At 43.1% G+C, this 24,843-nt stretch overlaps 1 protein-coding gene across 6 annotated transcripts in view; it reads right to left on the minus strand.

Moving 5' to 3' along the window:
- Nucleotides 1-21,720, minus strand: part of RTTN (rotatin) — a 194,422-nt gene extending 172,702 nt beyond the window's left edge. For 4 of the 6 annotated variants that reach the window (XR_012644470.1, XM_074987517.1, XM_074987516.1 and 1 more), the window contains exons 1-8: nt 21,605-21,720; nt 15,272-15,459; nt 14,506-14,701; nt 11,856-11,945; nt 9,701-9,791; nt 3,299-3,413; nt 2,591-2,741; nt 1,040-1,205 (exon numbers count right to left, since the gene is read on the minus strand). Coding sequence is in view for 5 of the 6 variants with exons in the window: in XM_074987517.1 (XP_074843618.1) it covers nt 1,040-1,205; nt 2,591-2,741; nt 3,299-3,413; nt 9,701-9,791; nt 11,856-11,945; nt 14,506-14,701; nt 15,272-15,459; nt 21,605-21,635 (1,028 nt within the window). In the remaining variant the exon portion in view is untranslated. Of the gene's footprint in view, nt 1-1,039; nt 1,206-2,590; nt 2,742-3,298; nt 3,414-9,700; nt 9,792-11,855; nt 11,946-14,505; nt 14,702-15,271; nt 15,460-16,159; nt 16,230-17,485; nt 17,540-21,604 lie in introns of all 6 variants that reach the window. The other 2 variants (XM_074987518.1, XM_074987519.1) reach the window with 2 other exon arrangements.
- Nucleotides 21,721-24,843: the final 3,123 nt, after the last annotated feature.

The raw sequence follows: 24,843 nt of genomic DNA on the forward strand, positions 1-24,843 counted from the left end.
GCCCCCAGCTCTGCCCCTTCCACCTAAGGCCCTGTCCCTTCTGGCAGTCTGGAGCTGGCCTCACCTGCACCTTGCTCAGGGCCTGGAGAACTCTAGTGGCCACCCTGCACATAGTGAATTACTGACTTAACAATCTTTCAAATGGCCAAAGTCGTTACATGCTGAACATCTCTAATCCGAAACTCTCTCATCCAGCGACATCTGTAATCCTGTAATTTAGTTAGCCAAACAGCTACTTAACATAGGCGTGGCCAAGTTTCTAATGGTCCCATAAAGTTTGTTTATAGCCAGTAGTCCTAGCTATCAGTATTCTAGGCTGTTATTATCTCTAAGTTATCCCAAACGTCTTCTAAGAGCCCAACAGGCTGTGGAAGTATTAGTAATGTGCTAGAACACTACTGACCTCCTACGGTCCAGCAAATTCTCTATTTCAACACCTGTCCAGTCCCAAGGGTGTGGGACCTGTATTTGTAGTTCATCTTTTAAAAAAAAAAAAAAAAAAAAAAAAAGGCCAGTTTTGGAGCAGAATGTAAGATCAGAAGGACATTACAAATTGTGAAAAACATTAAAGAAACTTAATTTTTAAAAGACTTTTCCCAATTAGCACCCTAAGTTTAACAACTGCACTTACAGAAAAACAGTGTTTTGAATTGGTCAACTGCATGCCCCCTCTGGAAACAGAAGTACATTTTTTAACGGTGGCAGCAGAGACAAAAAAAGACATGGAAAAAAGAGCAAAAAAAAAGAACAGTCCTGTGTTAAACAAACTATTAAGAAAAGGAAAAGCAGCATTTTTCTTCGTAATGAAGCACAATAAAAAGTTTCAAAGCTGTATTAAGTGAATGTTCAGTTATAAACTTTTGAAAGATCAATGTTTCATTCAGCTGTAAGCATTTCAGAATTGCAAAAAATCTCCATTCCTGAGGTGTTCATAACTCCAAAGCTCTACGGTACATGTTTTCCCACAAGATGGCTAGGAGCTAAATAGGTAATTCTACTAATAGGCAATAGGCTTAAATTAACCTCCCAATTTATTCACCTAGAAGATGCTGCATCCCAGTCTTGGCCATCACCTCTGGGACGCTGACTTGTTCGTCCAACCACCGATGGTCGAGGGCTACTGCTTCCAGGCGATGGATTCTGGGAGCGGGGAGGTCCTCTTACATCTTGGCCATAAGACATAGAAGAATTCTGAGATGTTGTACCTTAAATACCAAAACCAGAAAAATTAAATCACACATGTTTCAATCCTACTGATTCCTCAGTCAAGTTTGAAAAGGCCAAGCTGGCAAAATACTTTACAGTACTTGTTAATATACAGAAAGAAAAATAATGGAGAAAGTATGAGACAGCAAATCTACTTTAGCCCATATGAATCTCAAAAGTTCTGAAGTTCACTTCAAACTATCAATGAAAAAAAGAACAATTTAAACTTAGTTCTTGGGTCTGTAAAATTCTTCTAGAGGCATCACATGAATATCTTTTGTTATATTTTGGTACTTCTTTTTCAAGTCCTAAAAGCATGGAGTCAGTAAAGTTGGGTTTGGTTTTTTTTTTGTTTTTTTGGTTTTTTGATTTTTTTTTGTTTGTTTTTTGTTTTTGTGGGGGGTTTGTTTTGTTTTTTCATAAGTTATTCAAGCCTCAAAGAACTTTTGGTCAAAAAAATCTGGTTTCTCTTATTCAAAATAAGCGCTCCATTTTTAATACAAAAAATACAAAATTCAGTTCAATCTTAGTTATAGAATCACAAGCAGCATTTCTGTAGCACACTTGCAGTGTTTTAACGAATAGCTCTACAACCAAAGCAGGTAGCGGTAAAAGAGATTAGAAGTTCAAATCCCACTATTGACACCCCATCCAGGACCATGACAATACCACATACTAATTTTAGAATTACAATACAGAGTGAGTGAGCTCTATTTTACTGCAGGTTGGTGCTCACTACCTTGAGGCAAAGGTTTCACAAACTCGCCAAAAACCTGAGCTTTATCACCTGACCTGAAAGATACAGTTTTCTTCCCAAAACATCAATCATCTGAAGTGCAGAACAGTTTTAAAAAAATAAATAAATTAAATAAAAAGCAGCCCTACACCAGCAACAGATTTAAGGCCATCTCACAGACTTATATAACTAGAAATGCAAGATTTAGATTATAAATTCTCAACTTCCCAGTTCCACTCATCACTTCTGTTTACCTCTGCAAAGTACTAAGATATCAGACTTAAAAGTAATAACATTTTTATATTTAAGAAACGCTAAAATTAGAGACTGTATTATATGTTTTAATTTAATTGAGGCCTATACACTTGGACTCAGGGTAACTAACCCACCTCCTTTTACAGGTGAAAGAACATAAGAAAAAAAATCCAATTAATATTTTTAGACTCCTAAAACAACTTACAACAATGTTTATTTTACACATATAGTGGCATACCATATGGAGGCTGTGCATAACAGATACATCACCACTCTTAAACAATGCACCACGTCAAACTCGCATTGCTACAAGATGGAATTTTCAAGTGAGCCCAAGTATCATATTTAGAAAATCCATCCCACAAACACACCAAAACATTTACATATACACACCTTGTTCAGTAGAGAAAAAGCCTGGATCTCTGTGAAAATTAAGTCTATTTCTTAAGAAGATACATAACTGTTGCAGGCATGACACAGCCTGTAAGGCTAAGTAATGTTTTCCATCTTTCCCAAAAGCCAGCTTTAGTAGAGACAAAAGATTCTAAAAACACATAAATTAACAATGGTAGTTAGACATCAATAAAGCTTCAGGATTTTACTCCTACATTATAAACAGAAATAGCTTCTGCACCAATGTAACCAAATGATACCCCCCCCCAAAAAAAAAGTTTAAAGTTCTTTGCTCATTGAAAGCAATGTTATTAGTCCAAAGCAATGATAGTACTTCATGCCACTTTCAAAAGAGTGTCTATTGCGAGCCTACAAACAACTAGCATGGGAACAACTTGCCACTCACTTCAGCCAGAAAAATGTGGGGGAAAAAAAACAATTCACAGCATAGTTATTATAAATGTTGGCAACAGCTAAGTAGATGATTATAAAAAAAAATTAAAAACTTAGATGTCCTCTCAAGTGCTCCATATAGTAAATTCCTTTTCTCCTGTTACTTAGCCAAACATTTGTTCAATTAGCATTCACTCCATCTAAACACAAAAGCATCAGCTCCAAACAGATTATTACAAAAGTTTACTTGAGCTCCTGCTTTACATGGCTTGTTTTGTAACCCAATGTGAAGTTGTAGGCGATGGTAGTTCTAACCTGAACAATCTTGGGTCTCTGAAGGAAAATCTCAGCAGGGAAATCTTGCATAATAACATCCTGTAGAAGCTCACATGCACTCCAAATTAAACTGTGATTATTACTTCTTAAAGAGCTAAAAATCAAGTTGAAATTCAGTTAAACATCAGACATACCAGAACACTTGAAGTCACTACAGATCAGAGGGGGCAATGAGCCAGAGGGAGTTCACCAGGGTTCGAGCTTGGAGAGCTGCTGGGACCTTATTTATCTGCACAGCCACACGCAGATATTTACTGTTCCTGCTGGCCATGAATTGCTGTTGCCAGCCAATGAGAGCTGCAGGCAGCGGCATGGACCAAAATATCACTTCCCACAGCTCCCATTAGCCAAGAATGGCAATCCAGCTGTACCTGAAGATGTTAAAGTATATAAAATGCTGGTGGCCAACCAGGGGCTAATCCTGGCATACCATATTCAGCCCGTGGGATGCTTATTGCCCCCAGTGCCATAGATAAATGTTTCCTTACAAAGCTATCGGTGCACTTGAAAGTCTTTTCAAAGTAAAGGTTCCAAGTTGTGTTACCTTTATGGACAAACAAGAACTATACTACACTCAATTTCACTGGTGACCTACCCATGTTTCACCCTAGAATTCTGAAGGAGAATATATATTTCTTTAAGCCATTTAGAACTCTAAACTAAGAAAATAATAAATTCCCTGTGAACTTAATCATTACATATGTTAAGCAAATTAACTCAAGTTCCATCAGTAACAAAATTCTATCGTTAGAATATCCTGAATCTCAAAATAGCAACATTTAGAATTTCAATCAGATGTAGACGTTTACATAAAAAAGTCAATTTAGAACAAATCTATTTTCTCTTTCCAGTCTTCCTTTTAAAAAAATTCTCTTTTCCACCAACTTCCTTTTCTCAGGTCCTTCTCCCTTGCTTCATTCTCACCCTCTCTTCCCACCATGCCTCTTATTTCATTAAAAAATTTTTGAATGCCCAAGACAAAGCAGCAATCGTGTCCAGTTTTGCATCAGAGATCAGGCAAGCTGTCACAGTTGCAGGGGAAATCTAACCATTAAATAGATTTTTTCAGATTCTGCAATGTATCAAATGGAGAAAGCGGAGAAATCGGTTTCTCTGCAAATAGTAATACATACTAGTTGGAGATTGAACAGGCCTGTTATGCAGTCTATTTCATCCTTTTCCATTACAGTTGACATACACTATCTTAAATGATTCAAGCAACAGAAAGATTTTACCACAACCGTTTCAAGGCTTTCATAATCTAAAATTTCACCATTAGAAAAATCATCTCGTTTTCAACAACAGAGTAATATCAAGAATTTGGAGCCTTTCATGCCACGAACCGAGGTTACGTCTACACTACTAGATAAATTTGAATTCATAAGATCAAGGTTAAGGAACTGAATTTATTAAAAGTTGAAGTTAAGTATCCACAGACCTTCTGGAAATTTGACCCTCCGTTTCAAGTTTCCATGTCCCCATTGTAACTAGGGGGAAGGGATAGCTCAGTGGTTTGAACATTGGCCTGCTAAACGCAGGATTGTGATCGCAATCCTTGAGGAGGCCATTTAGGGATTGGGGCAAATAGATGTTAGGGATGGTGCTTGGTCCTACCAAGAGGGCAGGGGACGAGACTAGATGACCTCCCACAGTCCCTTCCAGTTCTAGGAGATGCGCATCTCCAATTATATCTTAATCTTAAAAGAAAAAAAACACCTGTGTGAGCAATACAGGGTACCTAGCCCACAGTGCCTTAGCCCTGATTGCTCGTGGGTGTTTGATGTCACTATCCCAGAATGCAAAGTACTATCCCAGAATTCAGAGCACCCAGTAACGGATCAAAAATGAACAAGACACAGTGCTAGCATAATCATGGACCTTCAAATCATTGCATATACTGTTACAGCAACGTCACAGACCATCATGCAATTTTTGTGTCAAAGTGAGATGATGGGTGACTATTGTGATGATAAAGGCTTTGAAGAGGAAATCTTTCTACTGTGGTCCGAGAACTCAGAACTGCTGGCTGTCCTGAATGACAGTGGAGCAGTGATTTTGGACTCATGAGACCAGCACATACTGGTGGGACCACATTGTTACAGATTCCTGGGATGAAGAACAGCGATTGTAGAACTTTCGCATGTGCAAGTCCACTTCTATGGAACTTGGTGATCTGCTGACACCCGCCCTGAAGCACAGCAACAAAAGAACGAGGACAGCTTTAACAGTTCGGAAGCAAGTGCCAATCATTCTGTAGAAGTTCGCAATCCCTGACAGTTACTGGTCAGTGATAAATCAAATTTAGGGTAGGCAGATCTACAGTGGGGGGGCGCATGGTGATGAAGGTAGCCAATGTAATCTGTCAGCATCCTTCAGGAAGGCCTTGACCCTGGGAGGTGCACAGGCCATAGAGGATGGCTTTGTTGCCCAGGGGTTTCCTAACTGCAGTGGGGCAATACATGGAAGGCACATCCCCATCATGTCCCCAGACCACTTGATCTCTGAGTATATAAATAGAAAGGGGTACTTGTCCATGGTACTGCAGGCACTGGTAGATCTCAAAGATTGTTTCACTGACATCAACGAGGCATGGTCGGTGAAGGTTCATGACACGCACATCTTCAGAAATTCTAGGCTACACAGAAAGCTCATGGAAGGGACTTTTTTTCCCCCAGACAAGAAAATCAAGACTGATGACATAGGAGATGCCTATTTTAATATTGGGCAACCCTGCTTATACTCTGCTCCCTTGTCTTATGAAACATTACCCTGGAATCCTGAACCACAGCAAGGATTACTTCAATTTCAGACTCAGCAAGTGCAGAATGGCAGGTGAATGTGCCTTTGGCCATTTAAAAGTGAGGTTCAGATGCCTATTGAACCATCTGGACCTTTATGAAACTATCGTCCCCACTGCGATTGCAGCAGGCATTATTTTGCACATTTGTGAATCCAGGTGGCAGAATTTCCTGAACACCTGGAATATTGAGGCTGAGGCCATAGGCAGGGCTTACTTGCAGCTGCCTAAACCGCAATTCACCAATAATCATGAAGAGGCAGCAGCAATCACAGACTCTTTAAAAATAAACAGCTTAATGAATAATCTGCTGCTCATGATGGTGATGTATTTTTCTGTAATAAAAACCAAGCCCACTCACTAAACTCATTTGTGCTCCCCATCAAATGCGAACAAATAAATCAGACCGTGTCTTACATGAATGTTTTTATTGGAGGGGGAGGGTTAAGTTGCAGGCCAAAGAATAGGTGTGGAGGGAGGGTTATTTTCATAAAAAATGGGCAGCTGTGCTATCGACTCTCCGCACCTCCACCTGGATGCCTCTGCCGTAAGTCATCTGCGGACCTTGGCACAGTGGCGGGAAAATGTGCTATCAGCCCCCCGCACCATCACCCTGTTCCCAGAAATGATTTGTGCACCCTATCACTTGTGCATGCAAAAAAAAAAAAAAAATCACACCAAGCGCAAAAGAATCAGTTTATTTTGGGCGGAAGAGAGGCTTAAGCAGCAGGGAAAAGAAGGTTGGTGGAATAGTCTTTTGCAGTGGCCTTGGGGCTGCAGCGGCAGGCTGTCCTTTCTTTCTGTCATCGCATTCAGGTACTGCAATGACAGGGGCCTGGGCGACCTGTCTTCAGGAGACTTCCAACTGCTGTGTTGGGAGCCTCTCTGCAGCTCCAGCATGGAGTGCAGGATCTCCATTTGGTTGCTCACTGCTGTTATGAGCTTTGTCACATTTTCTGTCTACTTTGCCACTTGGTCTTTCTGGAAATCGAGCATACTCTGCCACCACTCTGTTGTACTGTGATGCCACTCTGCTGTCTTCCTTTTCATGTCACTGGTTTCTGCTTCAGACCGCTCCATGCACTGCAGGATCAGATCTTCGTTAAACCTTTTGTGCTTCCTCGGCCTGTCTCCCATGCTGGGTATGACAGCTGGAAAGTGGAGGTCACAATTGAAGTACAATTCACACTAAGCCCTTACCCATGGAATGAAAGGGTCTCCGTCTCTGCTATCAGGTAAAGTTTATTTCTGCAAGGCTGCCTAAGGCTTATTAAGGATGGCATTCAAGGCGTGCATTGCACAAGCCATCATTCACCACCATTTATCCAGAACATTTTGTCATGGACATGGTAAGCTATTATCAATGTCACAGGAGGATGGGACTACAAATAAAAGTAACTTGTCCGTTATCCTCAAGCAAGGAAAAACTTTTTTTTTTTTTGCTCATTCCTGGAGCAATCCTCCACAATTAGCAAGGACTGCAGAGCCTGGCAGCCACATGGCAAAGGGGAAAGGTAGGGAAGGGTTCGATTTCAGCCACATGGACTACTGGATGCAGAGAGATCCCTGCAAATTAAACAAAGAAATGCTTGGGGAAAGGGAAATGGGAGGGGAGAAGGCCCTGAGAGCCTGCCACCTGGGTGAATGAGGGGAGATGGAGCATGCACCAGCCACATAAAGTGACAATGCTCTTCAGGGAAATGTAAAGAGCAGGAATCATTGCAAAAAACCCAATCCAAACTCCCATGCTTCTTCAGGTTGCCAGAGAAAACATCACCCTCTTAAAATGAACAGATATCAAAAAGTAAGAGAGGTAGCTGTGTTAGTCTGTATTCTAACAAAACAAACATTACATGACTACTGGTTTGGTTTGTTAGATATCGACAAAGAAGAGCTGCTCATCCTACGTGACCAAAAGCCTGGAAAAATTTGCCAAATGCTATGTGACACCACAACATCAGATCACTATCTGGTTGCCTGGCATGGCAATGTGTGCTACCGTGGAAGCCACAGTAAGTCAGGCCTGCCCAAAAACCTGGTGCAAAAAATACAAGAGTGCCTGGATGAGGCATTCAAGATCTCCAAAAAGGAGAAGCGCTCCATCCCCAGAAATAGCAACATGCTGTTCTGAGGGGCACAGATGCACAGAAAACCTGTACCCATACCCACCCACAACCCATTTCTAGCATTCAGAAAAAAATACTCACCAGAACAGCTTGGTCCCGGGGGCTCAGGGACCAGCATAGGGAGGGACCTGCATGAGGGGGAGCAGTTCCAGCTCTAAAGCGAAGAGATCCAGGCTGTCAGGAAGAACTTCCTCGGGTCTCTGCTGGTTGCCACCATCCTCCTCTCTATTGGCCTCTTCCTCCTGGCCCTCCAGCTCCTCTCAGGTCACCCTGGACTCCAAACCATCGCCTCCACAAGTCTCACAATTAATACTGGGCATCGTGGTGGGGGGTCCCCCCTCAAGAAGCATGAGCAACTGTTCATAATAGCAGCAGGTCTGTGGAAATGACCCAGAAAGCCAATTGTCTTCCCAGACTCTGTGATAGGCCTGCCAGAGTTCTTTCACCTTCACCCAGCATTGTGTAGAAGCCCCGAGTAACCTCTGGCAGTCATCAACTGCAAGATATTATCATATATGTTTGCATTTCTCTTGAACACCTGAAGTCTGCTTGCCACAATCTCCTGCTGGGTCCATGCTGGAGCACTATTGTAAGCCTGAGAACTACTGGCAGATCACTACCCTGAGTGATCATGATTGAAGAAGATGGCTACCAATGTGGTGCGATGGCTATCGATGTGGTAAGATGCAATGGGTAAGAGAATTTTTTCATTATGGGTGCCCTTTATATTTCAAGGACTGGGTGCTGATAAATTCAAATTCACGGGCTTCCTGTGACCTCCTACCTGGAGAACAGAAGCCAAACCTGGTGGGTAATCGCATAGTTTTGTAGGATACATATGGGGCACTTCTGGAGGCTAATAAAACAAATTTTGAGATATGGCACTTCCACGCTGGCCTTTATTTGAAATTTTAAATTCAAACTTGATGTTACGCACCAAGCTGATACCGAGGATATTATGACATCGATATTAATGCTTCCAAATTTGAACTAATGGCATTTACAGTGAAGACACTGATGTTTTAATATTGACCTAACTACCTTAAACTCAAATTTATCTCATAGCGTAGACGTAGCCTGAGACATACCAGCTACAGTTCACTGGCTCATATCCATCTAGAATTACTAATGGCAATTTGGTGGCCCACGTGAAGCAAGCTTGTGATCTCATTTCAGTTAGTACCAGCAAGTGGCCCATACCCCCAAATCCACCAAACTGGCATTGTGGTTGGCTGACTCAGCAATTTATGCTAAAGACAAAGGTCCAAGACAAATTTAAGACACTGTTGTGGGGAGCATGTACTACAACTGCTATCAACCTCAAGAATGCTTTTAGGATCACTCACTTCATTTAAAAAAGTATTCACAACTGGAGCAGTTAGTACAGAAAAAACAGAGTTTGAATAGTTATGCTCCAATAAAGTAAAAAATGTAACTATAAAATTTCCACTACTATACCTTTCATTTGAAGAAAGCACATGCCTGTCTGTCGTGGTCAGTGTCAACCAAGGAAACATGGAAAACTTCAAACACTTCACTGCCTGATGTACTGTTAAAAATAGCAAGAGTATTTTAAAAACCATATTGTAAAAATGCTAGTGTATTTCTTTAGGGGAGTCAATAATTATAGCACATCTGTACAGTGACATATAGAACTTCTAATTATAAAACCTGATTGAACTCAATCCATTTGAAGAGCTCCCAATGGGAGTTTTCAGTGAAGTAATCATAAAAAGAACAATATGGAAAAAATTCAGTAATGAGACATAGTAGCAATATTTCCCCTACTTCAAATGCATCAACCTCATTGTGCTTTTGAAAAACCACGCACTTGCTCAGACTTGAATATGGAAGAATCCTATTTCCAATTTCTACACTTAATGACAAGTTGTGTGATTTTTAAACTTATTTGTAGCAATACCTTGTCATGTTAACTATGTTTTAAAACTGGCCATTTAATTTAAAATTGCATTTTTTATTCCTAATGATGGCTAATATGTCACTGAAAAGTGAAACAGTCAAAGAAGTATTGAAACTCTAATACCAAGGTTTCATTTTGTTGCACTACTGAGATCACAATTAAAAGAACATTATGCATTATGGACTGCTTTCAACACGTTGGTCTGGTTCAGTGGATACAGAGAATTTCTAGCAGTAGTTATGACATAATGAGGAATCTATATACAGCTTATGACTTCTAGTGTGATTTTATAAAATGTCTGTACTGATATCTTAACTAGCTTTTACTGTCTCATGCTTCTTCTGCTAAACAGCAGGTGAGTGGTACCTACCAATCAGACTTTGAAAAAAAGTAAACAAATCTGGATTGAACAAAATAACATGATGGTCAAAGTCTGAAGGAAGCCAGTTTCCTCCAACTTCCAGACAAGGGTTAAGGATTTGGTGTAGTGACATTTGCAGCAGAACAAAGGAATCGGGTTTTAATGGTAGGACTTTATAAAGTGACACACAGTGCAAGATATGTGTTTAGAGCAAGACAGAGTTGTTCTGACTGAAGGATCAGTCAAGGTACAGGAAATTTACCTGGAGAGGAAAGTGGGGAAGGGAGAAGAGAGAAAAGACTCCGTGATTGAGAGAAGTATCCTAGACACCCCAAACATCTCTGACCAAAACCCAGAGAACATCCCCAAGTGGTGGGAAAGCTCAGGCAGGGAAACGCACGCAGGGTTTGAGTATTCTTCGATGAAGAAATGGGGAGTGTTTGACAGTTGGGTTCTCTAAGATCTGTATATCTTTTATGTTAAAATGAAAATAACTTATTTAGAAACATTGTCAAGGACTTTTGGTCCGTTTTCCTCAGCTATAACATGTCCTTGTCCCTGAAAATGTGAACTGTAAACTAACAAGATGGAACACTGGAAACAAGTGTGCTTGAATTAGTGAGGCCTCTGGGGTGGGCAGCTCAAATTTTGCCAGTCACAAGCAACAGGACCACAGGGCCCCATTTCCTTCAAGAGATAACAGAGCCCATGGACAAGAAATGTACCAAAAATACCCTGGGAAGAGAGAGTTCTGAAGTCTTCTTAGATCATGGGAAGCTTAAGAGCACACAGGTCCAAATAAAGCAGCAAGGTGATTAGCCAGTCAGGGGAAGTTTGACTGGGGCTGTATGTGACAGAGGCACTGCTGCTATGTTTCTTATAGTCATTTCAGTAATACTTAATAAATAAAAAAACATCAACTGCATTTACTACTCAGATATAGGGTAACATCTTCAAAAGCTCCTAGGTTCCATTCTCAAAAAAGGCTTAGGCACATATGAGACAAAGTTTCATTGAAGTTAATGGTATTTATGCTCCATAATCCCGAGGTCACTTTTGCCAGATGGATTTAGCTGCTTTAAATTTTTAAATATTAAGAAAATATTTTTCTATATGTCTACTTTTTATTCTTACTCCACTGGAATGACTATATGAAAACTGAGTTTATCATCCCTACCACTGGAGCTTCTATGACTCTAGCATTCATGAAATGGCAGCTGGAAGCAGAAGGCACAGTAACTGCAGCTGTAATTAAAAAGATATTGGAAATTATATGTCATAGAATCCTCTACTTAATATAGATATATGATAGAATTATTTCATTTGCATACCAGCTGTTTTTTTGGGAGGGATTTCCATCTGTTGCAAATCACTTCTGTCTTTGTGAAAGTATCCAGTCAATAATTCTTCTTCGGGTAAAACTAAACCAAAAAAACCATGGCAATAAATGAAAAAGCACATTTCTATTGTATATAAACATAGTGTTTTCTTTATTCTGTGACAATTATTTACTATTTTACTCCTAAATTATGAATCTTTTAGGGAAAAAAATGAGTTAAAACTTGTTTCACGTAATACACTTTGCACCTGAATTCTCTCTCAATTTATGATTTTGCAATCAGACTCTCCAAATTTTAACAGGTTTCTGTTTCCTTCCTGTGTCCTACACAAAATAGGAAAACTGACCATACGTAAAGTGCTGACAAATGAACAAAGTAAAACTGAAAGACAGAGAAAATGTATTCCTTTCATTTGAACTATTATTTCTAACAGTTCTGTAAAATTTCCAAAAACAGTGAAACTTCAGAGGTACATGGTCACCCTTACAGTCAACTCAGCAGTACTGGTCCTTTAAAAATATTTATATATGCACAAATACTTAAAAAAGCATATGAAACACACACATCATTCTATCATCTCTATACACATATAATGGCTGTATCTACACTAGCCGCCTGCTTCAATGGGGGCATGGAAATCAGCCCGAGCAGGGCATTAGTCTAATGAGGTGATGAGATGCATACGCAGTACCACATTAGGATAATTCTCTCTCAGGCAACTTCAAAATTAGCAATTTTGAAGCTGTGTAGCCGGCAAGCTGTGTAGCCGCGGGCACTTCGAAGTACCTGTGCAACTTCGTACTGCCCTTACTCCACTTGGCAGTAAGGGCAGTACTAAGCTGCACGGGTACTTCGAAGTTCCTGTGGTTACATGGCTTGCCAGCACTTCAAAGTTGCTAACCTTGAAAGTGCTTCAGCAAGAATTAGCCTAATGAGGTGCTGCATATGCATCGCAGCACCTAATTGCTAATTCCCTGCTTGGGCTGATTACCATGCCCCCTTCAAAGAAGGGGGCTAGCGTAGAAACAGGCAACATGAATCAAAACGGAAAAAGTAAATATCTGCCTGAACTCTGAAAAAGAAAAAAGAAAAACCAGTTAGGTTCTGTAATCATAGATCATAGAACACTAGGACCGGAAGGGGCCTCGAGAGGCCATCGAGTCCAGTCCCCTGCCCCGACGGCAGGACCGACCACTATCTACACCATCCCTAATAGACATCTATCTAATCTGTTCTTAAATATCTCCAGCGAGGGAGATTCCACAACCTCCCTTGGCAACTTATTCCAGTACTTGACCACCCTGACAGTTAGGAACTTTTTCCTAATGTCCAACCTAAACTTCCCTTGCTGCAGCTTAAGTCCATTGCCTCTTGTTCTCTCCTCAGAGGCCAAGAGGAACAAGTTTTCTCCCTCCTCCTTATGACACCCTTTAAGATATCTGAAAACCGCTATCATGTCCCCCCTCAAGCTTCTTTTTTCCAAGCTAAACAAGCCCAATTCTTTCAGCCTTTCTTCATAAGTCATGTTCTCCAGACCTTTTATCATTCTAGTTGCTCTTCTCTGGACCTTCTCTAATTTCTCCACATCCTTCTTGACTTGGGGTGCCCAGCACTGGACACAATATTCCAGCTGAGGCCTAACCAGCGCAGAGTAGAGCGGTAGAATGATTTCTCGTGTCTTGTTCACAACACACCTGCTAATGCATCCCAGAATCACGTTTGCTTTTTTTGCAACAGCATCACACTGTTGACTCATATTTAACTTGTGATCTACTAGAACCCCTAGATCCCTTTCTGCTGTACTCCTTCCTAGACAGTCTTTTCCCATTCTGTATGTGTGAAACAGATTATTCCTTCCTAAGTGCAGCACCTTACATTTATCTTTATTAAACTTCATCCTGTTTACTTCAGACCATTTCTCCAATTTATCTAGATCATTCTGAATTATGACCCTATCCTCCAAGGTAGTTGCAACCCCTCCCAGCTTGGTATCATCTGCAAATTTAATAAGCGTACTTTCTATGCCAATATCCAAATCATTAATGAAGATATTGAACAGAACTGGTCCCAAAACAGACCCCTGCGGAACCCCGCTTGTTATGCTTTTCCAGCAGGATTGAGTACCATTACCAACTACTCTCTGGGTACGGTTAGCCAGCCAGTTATGCACCCACCTTATTGCAGCCCCATTTAAGTTGGACTTGCCTAGTTTGTCGATAAGAATATTATGCGAGACTGTATCAAATGCTTTACTAAAGTCTAGGTATAATGTTAGCTAATGGCCTAAACTTGACTCCTCACAATAGGCTCAGCAAAGAAGACATACACAGAGGAATCCTGCAAAAGTCAGAAAGGCTGCAAGAAAAAAAAAATTCTTTCACTCTCACACATTGCAGCCCCAGAGCCAGAATTGGTACAGACACTAACATTCTTTTACCCACATGCAAGATGATAGGCCAATGGAACATAAATTATTCTTCATCATCCTTGCCCAGATATAACATGAGCAACAGTCCTATAAAACAAAACTATGTAGTGTTTTCTGATAAGGAAACATGCTCAGAAATGTAAAGAGAAAACAAATGGTATAAATGGTATTCTTTAATACCAAGCAAATAAACTTTTCAAAAATGGAAATTACCTGGTTTCTCTTCTGATAAGGGCTGATCTTGGTAAGACACAGCTGGACAGCTGGAAGGAATTTCTGCAGGAAGCAGGAAGAGCCCATCTAGAATCCCATCGATTACACTCTGCAGATTTGGATCCATATCATGACGAAGCTGAGAAAAGAACTCCACTGCACCAATCCCAACTAACTGCTTGCCAGCAGATGGATGCTAGATCAGAAAGAGGCCAAATGCTTACAGTGACTATTCCACACCAGAAACGCAGAGCAAGCACATAACAAAAAGCCAGATTTTAAGCTACCTTACAAAAAACAAAAGTTTTTCCCCCACACTGTTGTATGGTGATTAGCACAGGGATTAGGAGTCACGGGACCCAGTTTCACTATCATTTCTTCCCATGCTGAAAAAAATGCGAGTTCTAGACACTTTATGAAAAATGGAGGAAATACATTTTTAGTCACTGTGCTAGCTAACCCTGTTCTAACCATATCTGCTCTTCATTTTTATGCTTATTTCAGTCTGTGTGGCAGAAATTCACTGCACTGGGACTCAAGTGACCAGTTACTTTTCCAGCTCTCCCATTGACCTGCCATGTCACTTGGACATGTTACGTCACCCGTGTGTCCGTTTTCTCATCTGTACAATGCACTTTGTGATGCATATTTGCAAATTACTGTTCGTTATAAAGCACTCTAAATAAAGCAGCATTGTGCAAGCTGTGTGAGTAAATTCCACGTCTAGTATTATAAAAGCATACTGTTTAAAAACAAGATTTCCTACCTTTACCAAGTTGTTCATCAAATTTAGTACCTCTTCTTTCATCGGTACTATAGGATAATTGAACCATTCCAGCAGATGGACGAAAAGCAATTTTTCTTGGACGAGGTCAGCATATGAAATCAAATTATGATCTAATTTACACAATATATTTTTGAGAGCTCGTTCTCTTATCTCTGCAAGTTGATGACCTGTGCAAAAGACAACAGTGGTAAAGAAGTGAAAAGGAATTAAAAGAGGTTCAGAAACTTATTCGGGATAAACCTCTCTAGTCCAGCACCCTAGGATCTGACGGGTGCCAAACTAGAGAAGTTGCAGAACGACAGGAGGCTAATATGGTCTAGCAGCATTATCAACATTTTGACTGTTTACTGGCCTCTTAGAAGACATTTAGGGGCAAATTAGAGCTAAATAACAAAACAGAACACTGAGAGCCAGGACTGGCATTGGTAAACAAATTTTATGGGACCACTGGAAACTTGGGCCTGGCCTACCTAGTAAGTTAGGTTGAATTTAGCCGATTTTGGTCAATTTTTTAAACAATCAGTTCAATCTACAGGGTCTGTTTTGCCAACTAAGGGCTCAGAAGGTTGACTTTAATACTCCTGCTTTTCATTAGGAATAACTCAGAAGGTTGACTTTAATACTCCTGCTTTTCATTATAAGTAACTCCAAAATGGACCTTGCACAGTTGACTTTAGGGTAGTACAGACAGAGCATCATGAAATTCAACATTTGTGGCCTCCTAGAGGCGTTCAATGGTGCCCCAATGTGACCACTTTGGCCACTACTTTCAGTTCCACTGCTCTCCAAGTGTGCGGAAAACAGCTTGGGAAAGTATGAATTTCATTTTCTGTTTGGCCAGCATGGTGAGTGGAGCAGGCAACACACCTGACCATGAATTCCCAGGGTCACAGGTGAGCTCCAGCACTGAGTATGCAGGAGCTCTGGTACCTCATTACTGTGGGAAAGAAGGGATGAAGCTATGCTGGCAGCACTACAAAGCAGCAGAAAAAATGCAGACATATATGCCATGACTTCACAGGGTAGGGTGGGAAAAGGATATACCAGGAACACCCAGCCAGTGCCGCATGAAAATAAAGCTCAGGCAAGTGCACCAGAAGACAAAGGAAGCAAACGGACATTCTGGGTCATCACCGCAAACATGTCACTTCTATGAGCAGTTGCACAGGATTCTATGGGGGCAGAGGGGACCAAACACTGTTCCAAAACAGTCAGTGGATACCTCCCAAAAGACTCCTCCGGCAGCCTCTGACAACCGAAGGGAAGACAGAGGCTGAGGATGAGAAGGATGACGACAATAGTCAGCTTGCAAAAGGAACAACTGGTCTCACCAACAGCCAGAAAATTTTTTTTAAACTTTGGATCTCCTCCCCTCTCCCAGAACAGTTTACAGCCAGGCCCCGTTCAGAGACGAACCCCAGGCACGTCTGGTGAGGTCTCATTTTTCATCATGCTACAAGTGGGTTCAGACATTTGGGTATGATCTGCGGCGTGAGCTGCACCTACACTGCCCAGCCCTCCCACAACTACTTAAGTCTTCGGACAGAGCTCCAATCCTCGCTGCACATCTCAGACAGGTAATATTTAATCCTTCTCATGAGGTTTCTGGGGAGGCCTGCCTTATTCCAAACTCCATGACAGGACACCCTTCCATGCTAAGCCAGCAGGAAGTAGTCCGGTATCATTGCACCACAGAGCAGTGCAGCATACAGACTAGCCCTCTGCCCACATTCAGTCAGCAACTGTTCCTTATTAATCTGTGTTCCTCTAGGCAGACTAATATCTCGCACTGCAGCCTAGAGGAAGCATAGGAAGGAGCATTAACCTATGATAGCACAAGCAGCTCCACCCCGCCTGGATCACCCCACCTCCTGGGGCTCATGGAGGAAAGGAAACTAGCTGTCCCATCCAAGGTTATGGGGAGAGCACACGGTGACCATGAGAGCCACACAACCCCGAAAGCACAACCTGCACTGCCATGCCTACCCTCAACTCCCTTCCTTTCTCCGGGCTCCTGGGGAAAGGGAAAGTCTCAATGCCCCAGCAAAGTGGGGCAGGGAAGCACACAGTGACTGCCACTGCAACAGCCCTGGAAGCCCCTAGCCTCCCACCCCACCTGCTTCCAGCATGCACAGCTACAGAAACTGCTTTTGGAATCACAGGCTTGAAAGCATGCCTCAATATGTGCCTTACCATGGCTGGAAGCAAACTGAGTCAAGCACCTCCCTTAAGATCTCTGTGTAGTACCTGCTGCGTAGAGAACAATTAAAAGCCAAAACTAAAAAGCAGTCAAGTAGCACTTTAAAGACTAACAAAATAATTTATTAGGTGAGCTTTCATGGGACAGACCCACTTCTTCAGACCATAGCCAGACCAGAACAGACTCAACATTTAAGGCACAAAGAACCAAAAACAGTAATCAAGGTGGACAAATCATAAAAAATGATCAAGGTGAGCAAATCAGAAGTGCATCTGTCCCACGAAAGCTCACCTAATAAATTATTTTGTTAGTCTTTAAAATGCTACTGGACTGCTTTTTTATTTTGATAGTATATAGACTAGCACGGCTTTCTCTCTGTTACAATTAAAAGCCAAAATTTGTCCTTATACATAATTACACATCCTTATTCTTTGCCACAGAAGCTCCTTAATTAATTTTTTTGTGTGTTGTAAAAATTATCTTATCTGTAGTAAATGTATCTCCCGAATGACTGGCTTTCACTTATGTTTTGTTGCAGCATGCTCAATAACAAGCCCTTTGACCACTGCTTTGCACCCCCCTCCCCCACCCCACATTCCAGCTGTTCGACTGGCACAGATGTGAAGGAGAAAAAGAACAAAGGAATATATGTTCCTAGAGCATATGCAAGCTGCCCTTCCAGACAGAGCACTGTTTAATGCATGGGGCTGCCAGTGGAACTCCCTCCCCAGTGGAGATCCCCATGCTCTGGGACTGCTGCCTTTCCCCATGTCCCTACTGGCTCCCAACCCCATGCCCTGGGCCCACCATGTTCCTTCACATCCCAGCAAAATCCTGCACCCCGGTGTCCCCCCACACCGGCCAGCTCCCAGCTCCAACTGCTGCCATTCCCCAGCCAAAACATTCCCTCATGCTCCAGGCCCGTGGGCTCCCAGCCCCATGGCAGCCAGCTGCTAGCATTCCCCCACACCAGCCAGCTCCCAGCTCCAGGCCTGCCGACAGACCTCCCAGACCCAGCCAGTTCCCAACCACGGATTGGAGCCGTTGGCAGGAGACCGTGCCCCAGCCAGCTCTCAGCCACAGGGCAGTCAGGGCTCCCTGCCCTCCTGCCGGGGATCTCTGGCCACCTCTCTTTTAAGTGTCAAATTTTAATATCTGGCAACCTCTCAGTCCTGGGGTTGTTGGATATGAAAGTTTGCTGTACCTATCTCATATAGCTAAAAGGGACATTGAGAAGTCAAGTCCAGTCCCCTGCACTGTCATCAGGGCTTATCGCCATCCCTGACAGATTTTTTTTTAAATCTATTTGTCCCAGACCCCTAAATGGCCCCCTCAAGGATTAAACTCACAACCCTGCGTTTACTAGGCCAATGCTCTAACCACTGAGCTATACCGCCCCACTCTACAGGAGCACACAGCCCCACTGCAGTACATGATGAACCACTTGCTCTTCTCACCACATTTTCTACCACCAACGTCTGCACCCCAGAACATGCTGAGGGCAGACAGTCAAGGGCAGTCTTGCATTCCACTCCCAGGGATGCTTCTCACAGCAAAAGAATGACATTCCCCCACCTATGAGGGCAAAATGCCTCTTGCCCTTAGCCACCTACAAAGCCCCTGCCCATGAATCCATTTACCGTCCCCGAATAAAAACGATTAAGCTCACAAAATCAGTGTCTTTATTGCTTGCACAGGGGGTGGGGTTTATAGACAAGCACAAATCACATGGGAGACCCCTCCTTAAGAGCAACAGACATGATTGTCAGGCCACTGTCTGTTCATTCATAAAGATGTTTTTCAAAGCCTCCTTGATTAGCAGTGCCCCTTGGTGTGCACTCTTTATTGCCCTGGTGTTTGGCTGCTCATAATTATTGGCCAGGCAATCTGCCTCAGCGCTCCTGCCTGGCATGAAATTTTCCCCCTTACTCTCACAAAAATTATAGAGCAGACAGGCCCACCATCATGAGCGTTTGCTAAGGTCTAACTGAGTCAGGTGGCTACTAAACCCGGCTTTTAAATGGCCAAAGGCACACACTATTACAGGTTGAACCTCTCTTGTCCAATACCCACAGGACCTGACCAGTGCTGAATGAGAGAATTTTCTGAATCAAAGGGGGTCAATATTGTCTAGCACATTACCAACACTTTTGCTGCTTACTGGGCTCTTAGAAAACATTTGGGGGTTAATTATAGATAAATAATAACACAGAACACTGAGAGCCAGGACTGGTGGCTGTAAACAAACTTCATGGGACCACGGGAAACTTGGCCACACCCATGAAAAGAGGTCATCCAGCTAACTAAAACCTTGCTGGATTACGGATGTCGCCAGACCAGAGAGTGCTAGTTTAGAGAGATTCCGCCTGTACTATTATGCACTTGCTCAGCCTATGGTTGAACTCCTCCTTACTGTGGTCCAGGCTGCCTGTGTGGTCCTTGACTTCATGAGGCAAGAGAACAAAGAGATAAGCTGGATCTCCTCGGATCACTACCGACATCTCCAAAGGTAATTTTATGGTCTGGGAAGAAAGTTCCATTCTGCAGTTTTCTAAACAAACTAGAGTTCCTAACGATGTGTGTGCCATGCATTTCCCGACCTTCCTATACCGGTGTCAGTGAAGTGAGCCTTGACATCTACCAACACCTGCAACATCATGGAAAAGTATCCTTTGCAGTTTACACACACTGTGGCAAGGTGGTCCAGTGTCAAGATTCATGGGGGCAGCAGGAACTGTGGGATAAATACCCACAGGACATTGCTGACAAAGTTGAAGCTGTGCACCCTAAAAGGGATGCAGTCCATCTTCTTCATGTGCCAGTTTGGACATACATGCTCAACTTTACAAAATCGGGTGCTAAAAAAATTGACCTTAACAAATTTGACCTAATCTCTTACGCTGTGTTTACACTAGGGAGTTTTGTCAATAGAAGAGACCTTCTGCCGACATAATTCAGGGAGCCTCCACACATATAAAGTGTTCTGTCGACAGAGTCCTGACAGGACTCTGCACTTGTCTTGACAGCGTTATCTCTCGAAAATTTGAGAAATGCTTCTGTCGACAGAAGTGCCATACAGATACTTCTGTCAACAGAGAGGGCTTCCAGTTCACCACCTGGCCCTGTTTGCAGAGTTTCTGTTCAGCTGTTCTGTCGACAGAGGGCAGGACAGTCTAGCTGCTCTCTGTCGACAGAGTGGATTGTTCCATCAATCTGCTTTTGAATGTGGATGCACTCTGTCCACAGGTGTTAGTGTCAACAGATGCTTCTGGTGTAGATGTAGCCCTAACGTAGATGTATGCTTGGACACATTCATGTGAAGTAGACATCTGGCTAACTAAAATCATGCAGGACCACAGATGTTGCTGGACCAAAGAGGTTCAACCTGTATCTACAATACCATCCCAATTTGTAGCCTTGTTCAGTGTCTCAGCAGAGACATCTAAAACTTCGGAAAGCATATGCTGCTGCTTGTCACAGGGACAAATGGGACTTCATTCTACATGCCTGTGTCACTAGAGGATCTTCGATCCTCCTAAACTCACCTTTAGATAAATGAACCCGTGGGTCTACCCTAAGTAAAACTGTGGCTGTTCTGCGTTCCCAGGACAAGGCCTCTGGCGCCTCTCTTTGCAGGCAGCACAGCATCAAAGAAACACCTGTCTGCCCTAGTCAGCTTCCCTTCCTAACAGGAACAAGTCCAAAGGGGGCTCACCCAGCGCAGCACAACAGGGAAACAACCCCCAGTAGCTCTGCCCACACAATCCCCAACAGCAACAACCGAGAACAATGAGTAACGACAACAACTCGTTCCCTCCACGGACAGGCAACAACGCCATCCGGTCCCATCGCCGCGCAGAGCCCCGGGTGGCAAAGCCCCAGCCCAAGGCACTGACGAGGGCGCCTGGGTCCCGCTCCTCGCCCGCTGGGGTCAGCTCAGGGGCGCGCCCGCGAGGACCAGCGCAAACACCCCAAGGCGCGGATACGCCTGTGCGCGACAACGAGCGCCCTGCCCCCGCGTGGGTGTCCCCGCGTCCGCGCCCCCCCCCATGCGCAGCAGCGGGTCCCGCCCCCGCTCCGCACCGCCGGGCCCTTCCGAGCTGAGCACTTGCCGAGCTTCCTGATAAGCGAGGCCAGCTCCATCCCCGCCCGGCACCCGCCAGGCACCCAACCGCCGCCACTCTACTCCGCCCCGACAGGCAGGAGCAAGCGAAGAGACCGTTACGGGGCGGGAAGCGCTGGGGTGGGAAGGAGGAGGAGCAACAAACCGCAAGGCACCCTGGGAGGTGTAGTCCATGCCTGCAAGGCAGCCTGGGAGGTGTAGTTCTCCCCCCTCGGACCAATTTGCAAGTCCCATGATGCCGCGGGCCCTGACGTCTGGCTGGCGTCCGCCGCGTCCGTTCGGTCCCGGGAGCGGGGTGTCTGCTGGGACAGGTGGGGCCAGCAGGGGGCGCGCGGCTTGCGCGTGCGCGCTGCAGACTCTGGTGAGGAAGGGCCCCCAGCTGGCGATTTGCGAGAAGACGAGTGTTCCGATCGCTGCCGGGAGCCCGCGTGCTGCCAGCCCCGATGGGTTCTCTCCTGGGTGCTGCGGGACGTGGCGCTTCCCACAGCTCTTACAGTTCTGAATCCCACCGCCCCCCAAAGCCTGTAACCAAGCCAGCAAAGCTGTGTGGTTTCTCCTGTGCTCCCGTTCCCTGTAAGCTGAGTGCTTGGGTGCCCTCCAAGAGAGCTTCAAACGCCGAGCTCTCATTAGCAGAGTGCACCTGCTGGCAGCATATGTTTCTGGGGACGGCACACAGCTGCACATAAAAATTATTCCACACCTGGATGATTAAATATTAGCGGGGACATTGCCGCAGACCAGTCACGTAGGAATTGCTGTGCATGGCTTTACCAGAGTGCAATAGAGTGAAATTAACGAAATCGCAGATAGTCTCAGGGTAGTAGCCTTGTTAATCTGAAATGTCACAAACAACAAGCAGTCCTGTAAAACCTTAGAGACTAACGAATTTATTAGGTCATCTTAGAGTAATCTTTTTTTTTCACTCTATCTCTTCCTTTTTTCCTGATCTTCTATCCTGCTATATAAACCCTGGATTCTATATTTTTTTTACTCCTGTAATCTGAAGAAGTGTGTCTGACCCACAAAAGCTGATGAGCTAATACAATTCTTCGTCTTCAAGTTGCTAAAGAACTGCTTGTTTTTTGTAAAGCACACATTAGCCTTCCTCGTTCAATGACACCCCATGTATGTGTGTTTGGTGTCGATCTCCTCTTAAGCAAAATTGATTAGGAAATTTCCTTCCCATCACCACAATAAGGTTATTTTTAAAATCATGAGACTAAAGCAACAATTAATTGTGTGTTCTTTCTATTTGCTTTCTCTGGAAATGGACCAGTAAAGAATTCATTTTTTCATGCTTTTTCTCACAGACATAAGGTTAGATACTTACTGTTCAATTTTAGGATAAAAGCTGAAATTCCCAGACAATAACAAGATTCTAGCACCATAGTGTCCAATACATTGTCCGTTCACCACATGTGGCAAACCTGAGCGCGTGTTGTGGCAAAGCGGCTTGTTAGAGCCACACATTTGGAGTGCCCTCCATGCATACATCCCACCACGAGTCACCAGCAGTTTGCAGAGGCAGTGTGCCTGTCGGGAGGGAAGGTGAGTAGGGTACCTGGCTGGGGGCGATGGCAGTGCCTGGCTGGGAGGGGGACTGTGGCAATTGTTAAATTTCTTTTGGACACCACCATTCTAGCAGTTGAGGATTTAAAGAAAACCAAACATCAGGCAATACGACAGGCTTCCAGAGCTACAACCACACCTTTTGTTACAATATATGAGGGTATCCACAAACAGATTTTTAGCTGAATTATTAAAAAGTGTTAATTTCAAACAATGTAGTTATTTCACTGTATGTTTGGTGCTAATCAGCCATAATAAGCTGTTACATGCATTTAGGAAATCTGGAAGAAATTCTAATCCCTGTATTGTTAGTGACGTTATTTTAGCAGATATAATGTATGAGAGAAAATTTCAGAAGGGGTAATTTTATTTGCTTCTTGGCAAAAATATATAATGTAGTAGTATGGGAGGATGCCAAGTGTGATTCAAGAAATGTAGGCTATTGTGTTTCACTTTATCATCTTCTCTCTCCCTCTCTCTACTCAGTCTTCTGAACTCGATAAGACCCATCATTTAAGTAAAAGGTGTTTACTCTTAAGTAAAAAGAACTCTTATATGTAGCAATTAAAAATAAAGGACTCAAGCTACTTGATAATTTGTGCATGAAGTTCAAAATACAGAGGCTAATATCAGGGCTGTTTCTTTAGGAAGCAGATGGATGACTTCTTCTTCCATACCTCAGAGCTACATTTTCTTCTTCTCAGTAAACAGAGATATACATCATCTTGCAAGATAGTATTTGTGTTAGTGGAGTGATAAAACAAGGGAGCTTTATTGAAGTAATAATAAACCCACAATCATTTCTGCAATTAGTTTTCCCACAGATGCTAAAAGCACAGAGATCTAACTGTGGAAAGAAATTTTTCAGTGACAATTGCAGAAACAGTATCTCTGGCAAAGTGAAGTTCCTTTTGGCTGTAAGTTACAGTCTAATACAATGAAAAGGAAAATGTTCCAATCAGACAGGAACAGGGACTCTCACGTTTCCACAATGAGATTGGTGAGAAATTCATGAGTTCTTTGGGAGTGTTTCACTTTTTAGTGGGCTGGCATTGTACCTCAGTTATAAAGAGAAGGAATTGCTTAGCTAGCACAGTCACTTCCTAAAATAGATTCAATGGAATCTATTCAGAAGAAAGCACAAGGTTAGATGGATCTATAGGAGACTAACGAAAGCCCTTCCTTTATCAATTACCCTAAGCACTAAGGAAGTGAAAACATATTTTTACCCATGTTGGATGCTTGTATATGGACTTTTACATGAGAGAAAGGCTCAGAAAACTATCTCCTTCACAGTCCACAATCTCTGATCTATGTAAATTAAGGTAATTTTAATATTTTTCAAATGCTACATCAAAGGGGAAAAGGTGTGTCATGAGGCCTGGTGCATTTGTGATGGGATGTTGTGTAAGAAAACTTGTCATTGGTTACTGGAAGTGAGAGAAGTGCCTACCCAGTGGGGATATGTATTCTGCTTTTCATCTCACTGCCATCTTCCCTGCCTGCTGCTCCTCATCAGCCTCTCACTCCCATAATTATTCTCCAATCAACTGTTTCTTCCTCCCCTTTGGCGTTCCTTCACGTAAGTTTTTCTGGGTGTCCATATGCATCTAAGCAATCCCTAATGATGCCTCTCTGTTAAATTGTTTTACTTTGTTG

Source organism: Carettochelys insculpta, chromosome 2 (assembly GCF_033958435.1).
Source record: "Carettochelys insculpta isolate YL-2023 chromosome 2, ASM3395843v1, whole genome shotgun sequence".
In the NCBI taxonomy this organism is placed as follows: domain Eukaryota; kingdom Metazoa; phylum Chordata; order Testudines; family Carettochelyidae; genus Carettochelys; species Carettochelys insculpta.